General features: G+C 42.3%; 1 protein-coding gene across 6 annotated transcripts in view; it reads right to left on the reverse strand.

Annotated features, from left to right (window-relative positions):
* Positions 1-14,405, reverse strand: part of LRRC71 (leucine rich repeat containing 71) — a 669,208-nt gene that overhangs the window by 431,167 nt on the left and 223,636 nt on the right. For all 6 annotated transcript variants that reach the window (XM_086945316.1, XM_086945315.1, XM_086945313.1 and 3 more), the window contains one exon: positions 4,811-4,951. In XM_086945316.1, coding sequence (XP_086801442.1) covers positions 4,811-4,951 — 141 coding nt within the window. The remainder of the gene's footprint in view (positions 1-4,810; positions 4,952-14,405) is intronic.

Here is a 14,405-nt window from a genome sequence, read left to right on the forward strand (position 1 = left end):
AAAAGAAAAACAAATTCTTTCGCAGGTTTTCCATTTTATTTAACAATCCAATTAGGATCGGTAAATACACCAGCGCCATTTTGTAGGTGCGCTCATGCAAGGTTCACACGCATACAAAATGATGCAGACGGTTACATCCTAGGCTTTTTTACTTATTCCTCTTTGGCCATGCTGTACAGCATTGAGCATTCTGTACAGTATCGCTAAAAAACATTGGCAAAGCAATAGTCCATCTATACAATAGGTTCCAAAGACGAGTCCTACTGACTTTGCCAATGCTTCTTTTTCTTTAAGACACTGCATTACCTGGGACACTTATCTTCAGAAGTGCATGGGGTTTCTCTGTGTGCTGGTCCTCAAAGGCACATATCTGAATAATTCTCACTGTTAGCATCTTAGCATTGTGTTCAGTCTACCTTCTGTTTACGTAAGTGGGGCTATGTGATCCCCCAATGGGGCGAGGGGGTGAATGGAGTACACGTGATTGAGGGCTCTTGTTTACAGTGAGAGTGTATGGATGCACAGATTAAGGATTAAAGGGACATATGAAGGAACATACTACAGATGTTGTTGCAGACCAAACAAAGGACTGACTTGCATAGATTGTTGATCATGGACAATGTGGACATTGTGGACTAATGTAACATGCCCTAACTAGAACTCTCAACCCAGGATCTAATGACACCGCTTAAGCCCTAACTGGTGTGATATTTATTGCATCTGAGTAAGCCTGACTCTGTTATGTCGCAATGTATCCGGTGCTGTGAAAACCACCAATATACCAGGAATTATCCCATAATAAATATAAGCAGGTTTGGCCTGCTGATATTTATCACAAAACTCATAATTGTGAAATATGCGGTTAACAGCTGTTCCCGCACATATTGCGATTAACCGGGGTGCTCGTAATGAGGGCCCTGGGGTCCAAAACAAGGCCTCGCGGAAATTCTTACACTGGCCCTCAGTGGGAAAGTGCTATTTCAAAGCCATCTTAACACTATAACACAAATACAGCTCCAAGGTGCCAAACAGCCTCATTTAAAGTATGGTGGTCTTTGCTCTGTCCGTTAGGGTGGTAGAGGACCTTATGTCGGTTCCTCTAAAGTTACCAAACTTTGGTGGAAGGCCGCCATTGGTTTTGATTGTCGGCCACCAAACTTTTGTTTTATAAAAAAATATAAAAAACTCAGAAAGTAGGAGATTGATATTAAAAAACAAATAACTGATGACCCTCACACCCTGGAATGTTTGTACCGGGCTAGGAGGGCACTGATTTTATTTTTCTTTTGTTAATTCCTGATTTTTCTTGACGGCAAAGGACATAAGACTGTAAGCCTCAAATAGACTGGGGGGTCTCGTGTCCTTACTCCAACAGCCAGCACTCTATCAGTCAGTCAGTCCCAAAAACTTCATTTGGCCGATGACTTCCACAAAAGTACAGATGATAAAAACATTTTATAAATAGATACAGCAGCATTACATGGTTCAAGTAACATTTGGGGATAATACAGTTATTTTGTTTTAAAAAAGACACAACATAGAGTAGGTATCTGTGATAAGATGCAAAAAACAAATAAAAAGGCAGATGGGTCACATAGTACAGACTAAAAAGTCTATCAGACCATCAGCGTCAATAGGTGCACCGCCGATGGAAAGCTGTCCGTTCAACTCTAAACAGTGCAGAGTAGACAGATCGAGGGTTTTGTGGACATGGTACCCGGTCACACCAGCCTGTCTGCCAAACTCTAAGTCAGCCCTAGGTATTTACTGTCCTCATTGGTGCATATGCCTCCCCAGCACTGCCTCATAAGAATGTAGAGGAATTCTTATTAAAACTACATACATGTTATTTTATGTGATTAATGAGTGAGACTTCATCACCCAATGGTTTCAAGGTATTTATGAAGAATACAGCTTAAAACGCAACATCTGCGAATAGAACCGACCAGGGCAGGGAGAACAGGGTCTCAGGGAAAATGATACATATTCAACTGTTCCTAAAACACTGCAAAATTAGATAAAGATCTGACAGGAGCGAGATCCAAAGGCGAGGAGTAACTCAGAAAAAACTCTTCCTCCAGGGTTTGGGTTTTAGAACGAAACCCTTAAAATATGACCTTTTGAAGCCTCGGGGTCTCCCTAAGGATACCCCGTCTGCCTTATTACAAGTGCCATAGAATATAACGCACTTGTAATAATTGTCGACGGGATATTTGTCACATGTGTGACGAGTAACCAGTCTGCAAAACGTTAATTGAGACTTTCAGTGCTTCTGAAAAACTGCCAAACGAGGGACCTGTAGAGGGTTATATGACGTTACAATGTAAACAATTACAACGCATGTCTTTACAACGTGGTTTTTACATTGCAACTACCATTACAACGCGTGATTTTACTACGCATGTCATTACAGCCCATCTTTAGAAACTACCATTACAACGCATACCATTACAACGCATAATACTTTCGGGGCAACAGTAGGGTAAGTGTTGGATAGTGAAGGGGTAAAAATTACTATTCCCTAATCAGAGAGTGCAACAGTAGGGTAAGTGTTGGATAGTGTAGGGGTAAAAATTACGATTCCCACTCCAGTGAGTGCAACAGCAGAGTAAGTGTTGGATAGTGTAGGGGTAAAAATACTATCCCCATGTATCCCAAAACCCATGCCCACCCTAAAACTAAAAAAACACATTACTTACCTTATAATGCGTTGTAATGGCATGCGTTGTAATGGTATGCATTGTAATGGTATGCGTTGTAATGGCATGCGTTGTAGTGACATGCGTTGTAGTGACATGCGTTGTAATGCATGCATTGTAATGCATGCGTTGTAATGGCATGCGATGTAAAGGCAGTTGCGTTGTACAGGTAGTACGTCGTAATGACTGTGTTATAATGGTTGTTTCCCCTATAGAGTGGTCAGAGAATCGTAAACAATTCTTTTGTACTCGTGAGCCGATCGAGGTACCTTAAAATAAGTGATGCTCGTGCATATTTTGGTTCCCTTCAAATAATCTACCGGCATGACTATGGATTTTATGTAGCTACTTCAGCAGATCTTAATCAAGTCCTATATACAGGGGGCTATGATAATTTACGTAAGATCAGAGGAGTGTAGGTACTCACTGGAAATAGTACCTTTTTGCAATTGAAAAGTGCGGGTATTCTCTCATGGAAAGTATTGAACCCCCGCTGAGAAGTGCAGGTACTCTCCGTTTCAAATAAAGAAGTGCAGGTACTCAGTACCTGTAAGTACCCGCTCATTTACAGTACTGCCCGAGATCCTATCATAGCTGACACTAAGGCATGCCGATCCTCCTGTTTGACGTAGGATCGAATAGGACAGAGGATTTTGATCAGATCCCCTATATGTTGATGTGAAGGGCTACCGATGTCACACCACTCTTCAGCCGGAGAATCAGCTGTATATCTTCCACATAAGTACAGAATATAAGGCCCAGAGTATGGATGAGGGTGACTACAAGAGCTACATATATGTTAAAGCGGTAGGGTGACAAGCACAGAATCCTGGGAGGACTCTCAGAAGGTGCAAGAAGGCTCTACCAGGTATCCCTACAGTTTTCTGTTTTGAAGCAAATGTGGTCATTAGCGTCAAATTGCTGCTACTATGTTTAATAGAATTAGAGAGCTGATGCTGCCAACAGTATCAACCAGCCCTAACGTATCTAAACTGACATCTAGTAATCTAGTACCAATTATGTCTTTGGTGGAGGTGTAAAACCAAACTGCTCCATCAAGAATGCTGTTATCCTTTAGAATAGAACCTATAAGGGAGGCAGACCAGACCCATTTGGATGCTTTAAAAGTACATCTTTTGTGTGAATGAACTGGTAGAAAATATGGTCTTGTTTTGTCGTTGTCTGCCGTGTGTTGAGACAGAATAGGACACTTTACCCCGCACACTTTTACTCCGTGCGCCATTACCCCGCAGTTTTTACACCGCAATTTTTTTACAACGCAGGGCTTTACAATGCAATCCATTACAACGCATTCCCCATTACAACGCAATTTACTATTCTATCTCCACGGGGGCGTTACTTTGGGGAATGCGTTGTAATAGTTTGCGGTGCAAAGGCCTGCATTGTAAAAGATTTTGCGGTGTAAAAAATGCGAGGTAATGGCATGTGGAGTAACCCATGCGGGGTAAAGGATGTTTCCCGTTGTGACAGCCTGTGGTCCTAGGGACCATTGATAAGCATGTTATTAGATAAAAAGAAGGACTGGTTATATTTCCTAAAGCAGAGGCTGAACACTAGATTTATTACACTTTTCAACTATCCAACCTAAGCAATTATGAATTAAATATTTGGTTTAACATTATGGCATTCTTATAACTTCCCGCTCAGTCCAGACAGACACATTTTGAAACTCAATGGCCGCTCTTTTAAGGAGTCCTGACACGAAACTTCCAGTTCCTAAAAACCTTATGAAAGATAAGGCTCTTCCTATCATTATAACCACAAGATTCAGACTATCATCAACGCAAACCGATAAATAGTTATGAGTGACTGCATCTACTTTCACTCTCTCCCCAACATTTCATGCCTATGCACTGTATAACACATTGTTCACCACCTTTGGAGCACATCTTTGAACCTCAAACCCAATAACCAACATCTCCATGTAGGACACGCGACAGCCAATAGTATTCCAAGCACACACTCATGAAGGCGTCCCAACTAGCCAATGAAATCAGCAGCACAAAGCTGCCTCATCTGGGGTATGAAGGGCTATGCAGATGCTCCAATAAAAACATGCAATGGTCGATGCCAAGCGCTGGAGATCTTACCTCGAATATAGACCTCTCGTGCTGATTTGGGATCTTCGTTTTCGATTTCTATCTGAACGGAAGGCTTGAAATATGTGAACTTTTCAAATGCATTAGACAAAGCGTCTAGTGGATCCTTTTCCGACACTGAGTCAGTTTCATCTGAAGAACGGGAAAAGCATAAGCTATGTAACTTCATAAAAAATAGATAAATATACTTAATTTTCAAGTTGGAATTCAAAGCAGTTTTCTGTGCTTGCTTAGGTGAGCAGACACAAAAACACAGTTTAAACACCTACCTGTCTAGGTTCTGCTACCTCTAACTTACTTTAACTCAAAAGTAATATCACAGATACACACCTGGAAAGAGGCTGCCCACACAAAATGCATCAATACATGATCTGTAAGTGGTTTAGATTTGGCTAAAATGAGATAAGAGATGCTAAGGGAAGGTGGAGAGAGAATTAGAGGGCAAAGAACATAATCCTGAAGGACAGCAAGGTGAAAGAGGAAGGAGGCGGATATTACTTATACAATACACCACATGGGTATATTTATTTAAGAAATAGTCAGATTTTGGAGTGGTATAACGTAAATACCCGCATCCGAGAAAAAAAGATATTAGGACTGAGTAATTAACAGTATCAAAGATGACAAAAGTGAGAGAGTTAGTGACAAGAAGCAGAGTACTTTCTGTGGAATGAAAAGCTCATAACCCTCATTGGAACAGGGAGAGAAGAAAGTGGAGATGCAAGTAAGATGAAACATGACTAAACCCAATACGTTCAAGGAGTTCAGTGAGGGCTGGAAGAGATGAAGTTAAATGAAGTGAGAAAATTACAGGAGAAGACATAAAAGGAGATGATGATATTGTATGCTGCCTGTAATACAGGTGATGTTCATTTATTTATTTATTTGTGAGTTTTGTATAGAGCCTGAATCACCCCCAAAGGGATATCTCTGCGCTGCAGAAGTGCAAAAATGAGTTCGCAATTCGTTAGTCTCAATTACCACGAGCTTTGGGAATAGTAAACTCTGAGGTTATAAGAATGACGTGCACTTAAACCTTTACTAAAGCACTCAAAGCGTGTATGTGTCCGGGTACACAACTAGACAATGAGGTAAACCTGCTTCAACAACACACTGCAACATTTGGAAAGCATCCCAAAAAACTATACAGAAATACTATTAAAACAAATGTTGCTGAAGGTTTTTTGTCGATACATTCCTAAATTTCATTTGTATTTATGAGCTGGGAAATACTACCATGCATTCAGGCTACTAGTACCTGCTGAGAGATTTCCCTACTCAGGATCAGTAAGCAGGCACACCACCCGGAGAATGACAGACAACATGTATATCACCCACTTTCCAAGTTATTAACCAACTAAAAAAGTGGTGTTGGGTGTGAACCCTCTAGATATCACTTATCCACGTCCTACATAGTCATGCACAGTGTCATCTAAGGGAATCAATAGTCTCCTTTGTGTATACATTCACTATAGTTATTGCCATATGTATCTAGTAGTATTCCATGAGGGGCCAGGCAACTAAGATGAAGGTCATTTTCAAGGACCCCCACAGAAAGGTAAAGATCAGTGCTGATCAGACCTCCATGATAAAGCAGTAAGGGATGCATTAACTTCTCACCCCTATTCACTGAAGATATGAAAACACAAGAAGATTCAGGCGGCCATCTTTAAGGTGTAAATCTGGTTCCTGAATCTTCTGCCCTCACATGCATCAAAATACATGTAAATATGTATATATTTCCAGGCCTAGGAGAAAAGGTGAACCATGTTGTACGGCTCTTCTAAAACTGCCCTACGTCATGGTACTTCAGAGAGAAGGTATTTCCAAGTAGCTTTGCGTTAACTCAGAATGACTGTTAAAATTCACAGACATTCTTTGAGTTAGGTTATGAACCACAGTCATTTTTATTACCTTACAATAGAATTGATCAACTCACCTACTTTCCATTTGTGAGACATGAGTGGGTTGTAGTACTCTGAGCCAGAAGAAAAGCACCATAAATCATGGATATGACACCTTAAGAGCCTGCCAAATTGGTGCAACATAACCATTTATACTAATACTCCTGTTTTTATTTATAGGACATCAACATCAACAGTCTGTCCTCCTTTTTAGTATCTACCTTGCTTAGCAAAGCCCCAGTTGTGTTCACTACATTCAAACAATTATGTCAGTACACACTGCAACATGAGGAGTAAGTGGCTCTGAATTCCTACAGGTTTGAGAAGGGTGCCCTTGTCAAAACAAAATGGTTACTTTCCAGACTTGATTGCACTTTGATTCTCATGTACACCACCATGGAGTTCTCAAGGTTGGATTCACAGCCAACTCCGTCTGCTTAGTGACGTTAGGCGTTGTAAAGTACAAGGTGAATTTATTAAGTCGGGGGGAATGGTCATGCAATTACAGAATCCATCTGGCAGGCAAACTGTAAACTGCCCAATGCTCTGTATATTATCCTCAATTGCCAATACTTCTATGTCAGGTCAAAAGTTGAAATGGAGGAAAATGTGCTAAGTTTATCCTGATTCAAATATGTCCTGAGCTTAGGTTATGTCTTTGACCTGGTTAACCAACTGAAAGATGTGCAGAGAAGAGTTGATCCATCTAATTCTGAACCAAGTCAGTATGGTTGACCAAAGCATTGTGATTTTTTTACAATCACGACCAGTTTGACGTCTCTTGCTTTAGCTAACGTTGGATGTTGGACAGCATGGGGAAGGTCAGATATGGGTGGGAACACAACAGACAGTTGCTATTACCCCCATCAAGCTAGCATCTATTACAATCACAGTGAAACGAAACAACATTTTGCTAATGCAGCTGAAGATTCATCACTTCCCCTTCACACAAGGAGACTGTTCTTTTTGAGGAGAATGTCACACTGCCCACAGTGGCGAGCTAGTATATCATTTAAACACACCTGGAATGACACCTCCTCCATCGGTGGGTTGTCTTTGCTGCAAACAAACAAGGTAATGCCACCATTGTTCTGGAGAGGTTTCATCATGTTTACACAAGAGTTTGTGGATTTCTAACTTGCCTGTATGGTGGTTGAGTCTACCTTTGATCCTGGCAGCAGCAGGTTGCCCTGTCCAGCAGAGAAGGAAACTATATGGGCAAATCTGGTCTGTACATATCTGCTTGTTCGAAGCATCCACAACAAACGTCAAAGTCAAGAACTTGTTCAAGGATTTGCTGTGATACAAATCTTAGAGAACAATAGGAGCTTACTGTGTTGCTCTTCTCAGCCAGTTTATATGACTGGAGGTGCCCCCTCCCATGCTAAGCTGAAAAGAGTTGAAAGAGGCTCTGCAGTGAGTAAGAGTAGGTATACCAGTTACCATTCTTACACTGATCTGTGATGCTGGGAAAGTGGCCTGAGTATCCTATTCAGATTACTTCCCAGAAGAAGCCACACTGTCAAAAGACAGGCATCACTGCATTAATCACAGCCTTAGTGCTGAAGCATGTCAACGCACTTCACAGCTTATGTAATATTGGATCATGGTCTTGATGTAGTATTTGCCACATCTTATAGGTAAGTCTGTCCGAAGCATCAAGACTGGTAACAATGACAGACAAGTGAACCAAAGGAACCTTGAATTAAGTGTGGTTTTATGGTCACCTGGCAAGCTTGCAGGCATCTGCAGTACCATTTTCCTGGCCACTGTGAGCCAAAATAATCTAGCCAAGACCTGAATGCAGGTTATTACAGGGATACTTCTAGGGGACCTTATATTAGGCCACAGCAGGACTGGGAACTGAAACTAGTCCTGGCAAACAGTTCGGTCGGCCTACCGGGGAGGCTAGTTGGAAGCACAACTGTCCCACCGCTGCAGCTTTTGTATCAAAAACCGGCCCCGGCAACAAAAATAGCCTCCCAGGGGCCCCAAACCAGCCCCCAATCTGGCGGCCTACAGGGGAAAAGCTTGTTGTCCACTACGACCAGTCTGGCCCTGTACTAGGCCAAGATCTCTTTAGTAGAGCTACCTTCAGGGAACTAGCAGCCACACCATGTTTCCACCTAGCTACTGGCTCAAGGTAGAATAGTTAATCTCACCATTACACCCTACACTATTAGATACAGTCTTCTCTTTTGGGAGGTTCATTCAAAAGCACTGTGGCTTAGTCATTTTACCTGGTTGGGGGTTGTTGCGGGTTCATCTCCGCAATTGTAGAGCACCAGTACTCTAACAACCTCAAGGCCAAAGGTCCTTATCCGAGTCTCTTTCCGCAATGGTTTGTTTGCAGTGTCATAAACTCATCGCTGCTGCTAAAACTACTAACTCTCAAAGAGTCGTTTAATAAGGGAACTATGGTTCAGGGAACCGAGGAATCCTGTCAAGGAGTGAGTCTGTGGGTTACTTAAAGCAGGGTATTTACTGCTCTGGTTCTGTGGTGAGCTTCCCAATATAGTATGTATACGTTGGTCAATAGATGTAGCCTAAGGTCCTGCACCATCTTTAGGTACACTTAGTAAGGTCTTCTGTCTGAGTTGGGTCATTCATTGCCAGCGGATTGACTGTGCTCTGCCATTATGAGAAGCAATTTCTACATTTCCAGCTATTAATTCATTTGGGGAGACATTTTTGTGGATTACAGTAATAGGGTCAAATGCTGTTGATTAGTCGCTTACTTGCCCCTTACTTGTATTGCTACTACCCATTGCTCAGTCATATCCCAGATTACTCGCACCATCCCTGTACAGCAACTGTCCAGCTACAAGTGACACCTTTTAAGCATCATAGTACATCTGGAGTGGTCTGAGTGCTGTGTTTCGGTGGTTTCTTGCTCCCACTCCATACCTTGTTACACGGTCACTATGCCCAAATGACTAGCTCCGCTCACAGTCAAAATGTCAGTGTGGCAACAACATTTTGTAACTGCATTGCAATGTTTGTTTTCCTTGAATTTCGTGCATGTTTACGTTATCACCTTTTTTACTTTCCATAGTGATACTGGGCTTTTGGGCACCCATCACTTTGTTATTTCACCTTGTTATGCGTGCCATACTTTTTTTTTTACATTACATCAAATGCAAGCCCACATGGATACAAGCTCAGCCCAAGGCTCTAGCTCAATAGAACTTGAGGGGCCCTCCCTGCAAACTACATGGAGAGGCCTCTCATCCAAACTCATCAGGAGCTCTCAGGCCAGGGTACTGTGCTGAAGGGGCCCGCACCACAGGAGCTACAGGCCTATGTTATGCCACTGCCCCAAGGCCATGAATCCTTGCACCTCTATCTCACCTTAGAACATCTCCTACAATGGTAGAGATACTAGGCCTCCATGACTCCTTTTTTATTGGGTGAAGCAATTCCATCTTTCACTCTGTTAATCTTCAGATGTTACCATAAAGGCTCTTGGACCCGCTGCACCCTGATTCCAGTATACTAGAATGATTAGTACCTGCTAATTTATAAACCATTGCTCTCTTGTTCAACACTCCTTTAACTTGTTGACCTCATAACTTTATAATATTGCTCTTATTCATTACAGAAATGTGGCTAAAAGAGACATTAGGTCTTGGCATTGTGCTAGCAATTAACCCTGGTTCAAAAGAATAAGTAGAAATGTAGGTATAATAAAGTTTTAATAAAATAATTAAAAAAAGAACTTTGACATGGATTAAAAAATTGAAGAACAAGGACCGGTGGGCTGCCGTGTGTCCTCTCCAAGTTTCAGTCTCTGCAATAATTCGGAGAGTGGACATGGCACCCTCTAGTACCTCCTGTTCAATTACATGTTTCTGCTGAAGCTTCACAACTTGATTCTTACTTCTGGGATAATATACTGCCGCCTTACCACACATTAGTTTGGCTCTTCGCTTGATAGGACAGCTCTTATTAGACCGCCACGGTTGTTCTCCTAGACTGTGCCCTAAATCAGGACGTGGAGATCGGCTTCATGCCGAGCTACTATAATATCTCCATACGCAGCCTTGGCACCATCTTCAACAACCAATTCTCTTTCCAGCTACACATGAACAATGTAGTGGCCACATGCTTAAAGTTTTCAGAAGGGTACTTACTCCCCTTCTCTCTAACTATAGGAACACCCTGATAAAGCCCATCGGTCTGCCTCACATTGAATATTGGAATTCTCTCTTCTTCTTGGTCTACTAAAGTGTCTCCTATCTTAGGTAAATATCCTAATCCGTCTCCAACTCCTTGAATGTTAACTATAACACACCCAGCAATAAATAGACACATTGACAACACCAATTACTAGTGAAATGTAGATCATCCCCTGAGCAGAAGAAAATATTATTCAACCTAAGCATGCTCTCCAAAGGCTGCCCATCAGTTCCTTTCAACCTTCAGTCACACTGCATCTCACTCAGGGCAGACATGCAATGAAGCTCAAGTGCAAACTTGCACCTTTACAAGGACTCTCTCTGATCCGTTCTAGATTTATTTTTGTTGTGTCACCTTTAAGCAAAACATGGCTAGGAGGACCGGTGCTCTCAATATAAGGCACATCCTGCTGGAACAGTATCATAGAAATATTTGCACCATCACAAACTTTTGGCCTACTTAGAGGTGATAAAAACCTAGTTCTCCCTCTCTTTGCATTAACTGGCCTGCACAGCCAAGGGTCCTGAACATGGGGACTGCTCACCTTCCAAGAAAAAGTAGAACAAATAATGACAAACAGCATAAACACGAAAATAAATCCCTATATGTGTCCTGTGGACCTGCGTGGGACAGGGGCTCTCTGCGCCTATCGGATGCTACTTGGCAGTTCGGGCTGGACTGTTCCCATGAGGCACAGGGTCAGACTGATTTGCAAATGACCATGTATGAACTGGAGTGGTGGAGTGAGCTAAAGAATGATGATGGATTAAACCCAGATCAGTTGACTGGGGGTGAGTGCTTGCAATGTTCAACACTCTGTCCATCATCCCCTTTTGGTTTTGCTCTACCGGATGTTACTGATGCCTTGATAGATCACAAACCTGTATCAGCTGATTGAGCCATCCACTGCCAAACACCCCGTGCCTACATTCTGGATGACTCCCTACCCGGGTGGGACAGTGGTCGGCCCTATGAGCCGGGGGCTGGCTCATGTATATCCTTCTCTTGTTATCTGTTAGGGGATCCTGTTAGCGATAGCACCCATCTGCCCCTCGCTGCAATGTTTATTTCCTGTTTTATTGCTATATTTTATCTTGAATACGTTTATCTCCATGGGAGCTGTACTGCAAGTCTATATGAAGATGTGTGTTTTATATTGTGGCTCCTGGGTTGATAGTACTGACAGGTTACCAGGTCAAATGTAGAAGGCTGCTTGGGTAGTCTGAACTGTATGATAATCCTTACTTTTTCTTTTCATTGCTCCTTGACCTGGTGAGACAACATGTACAGAGCATTTTGTGAAATTCTGAATAAAAACACAAGTTAAAAAATTGACAACCCATCCCAACATCAGTAATACTGTCCACCCACGCCTCGCTACACTGCATGATGTAAAACACTGCTCATAGGTGCCTGTATTGTTCAATACACTATTACACTGCAGAGTCATACAAGGTCAATGTTGGGAGTGCCTGGTGTGAGTGCCCACTAACTCAAGCTACTGAGAAGCATGAGCTCTGTTCACATAGTTTACATCTTTCTTGTAGGATGCCTTCAATCTCCTCACTCTAAAACGTGTCCCGAAGCAATGTCCACGCCTCAGAGTTTCAGTAGACTGGAAGTACAGAGCAGCATATCTGGATAAGAAATAATGAACTTGACTACCCAAACTCCTTTGGGTCAGATTTACTATGTGTTCATGCAACGTAGCAGCAACAGAAGTAAAAGGGAGAGAGCAGAACATATGCACTGTTTGTCTCTGCGCCTGCAAAATGCCCTTTAGGCTGCCTTGCACCAACGCACACACCCTTGCACCATAGGACGAGGAAGTGTGAGTGATGTCAAGCATAGGTTTTGTGGTGGAATGGTGCCCTGCCAGTATACATTACTATTCCCAGACATAACTTAACACTTTTCCTACTTTGTATGTGTTCTGTACAGTGCAGTGCACATGCAAATGTTTTGAGAAAATACATCTTTTCTCAAACGGTATACCTGCCACGTGGAGATGTTAATGTTGGGTGCAATTCCCGTCTTCCTTTATTTTGGTAGACAGTGATTTGCATCAAAATCCATGGAAATGCCCATGCATTCATGGTACACCCCAAATGATGCTAATTAGTGTGAAATAGCACAAACAGCCACTCTGTGTTACTTTACAGCTACTTTCCAAACCAAATGAGGAATTGTGCTGAAAAATAAATCCCAAAACAACACTTTGTGCCAGTTTGCTTCTGAGCCGCAAACTAAACGCAAACTGTTAATAAAGCTGCCTCTTTGTGCGCGCTACTGAATGCTTAGGATTTCATCTTCGCACTCTTCCTATCACGCCACGCATATCTCACACCTCTCTGTGGGTACCAACAATATCTGTATATCCAACCCTTCCAACTTGTCTCAAATCACCTTTGCAATCACAAGAGCACTAAGACAACCCGAGTTGCAATGTGTTACTTTTTTAACACATCGCTTACGTTATCCCTTCCCACACGTGTTGCCACCTTCTGCAGTCACTAAAAACATCCATCCTCCTTTGAATCCCCTTCATATGAACCACATCCACCCCAGTGCCAAAGGCAAACCACCCACCAATGCGTTGCTTTCATCGTCTCATTCACATCAAGTTCTCTTGTTCCGTCTAGACTGACCTCCGTGGTACACCAAACTACAAACTCTTGCAACTTCTCTTCTAATAAGAGAATTACCTCCCTATCAAAAAACTCAACATGACCATGTGCAACCATTACAGCATTAAACACAAACACAGATGAAGCTGCACAGTGTACCACTGCTAGCTGCACCAAGCATGGACAGACAACCTTTCAGAGTGTATATACACTGAACGCATATGCAATACACAACGAGTATAATACAGCACATCAAATTATACAAACAGCATAAAATACTGCACTTGTAGCACATCAAATGCTTTCATAACCCAGTAGGTAGGATGTCAAGGGTTCTTTGGCAAATGCTAAATTAGAATTACTTAGAGCCGCACAACACAGAATCCAGACAGCCCAGAACCAAATGGACAACATAAGGTAATCACCCACAAACTTACAGCTTACACTTTGCGACAAGTCAATCATTTAGTAACAAAGCGTGCAGCATGATGCAGCGTCATGTTTTCAAATGAGGACAGCAGCTCTTTAAATGTGAAGAGAAATCACTTAGTCTGACCCGGTGTATGGATCACACCCTCCTTTACTTTGGACCAGACCTGATGTGTGCAGAATGGTGAGGGGTTATTCTTACCTAACATATTTCCGCTATAGCTCTTCGACAAGTGTGCTCCAGGCACCTCTGGATAGACTAAGGAAGATGGAATGGTTTCTTACCTGTAATCCTAGTTCTCTCTCAGGGGAATCATTATTGATCATACGAACTGGATAGTCCCTCCCATGTGCGGGGATCCTGGCCTGGAGCACTTCTTTCCATTATATCTTCTTAAATGTAGATGTTCACCCTTCTGCAGTAAGGTCTGGAGAGACACTGAAGAC

This window comes from Lissotriton vulgaris, chromosome 12 (genome assembly GCF_964263255.1).
Source record: "Lissotriton vulgaris chromosome 12, aLisVul1.2, whole genome shotgun sequence".
NCBI classification, from domain to species: Eukaryota; Metazoa; Chordata; class Amphibia; order Caudata; family Salamandridae; genus Lissotriton; species Lissotriton vulgaris.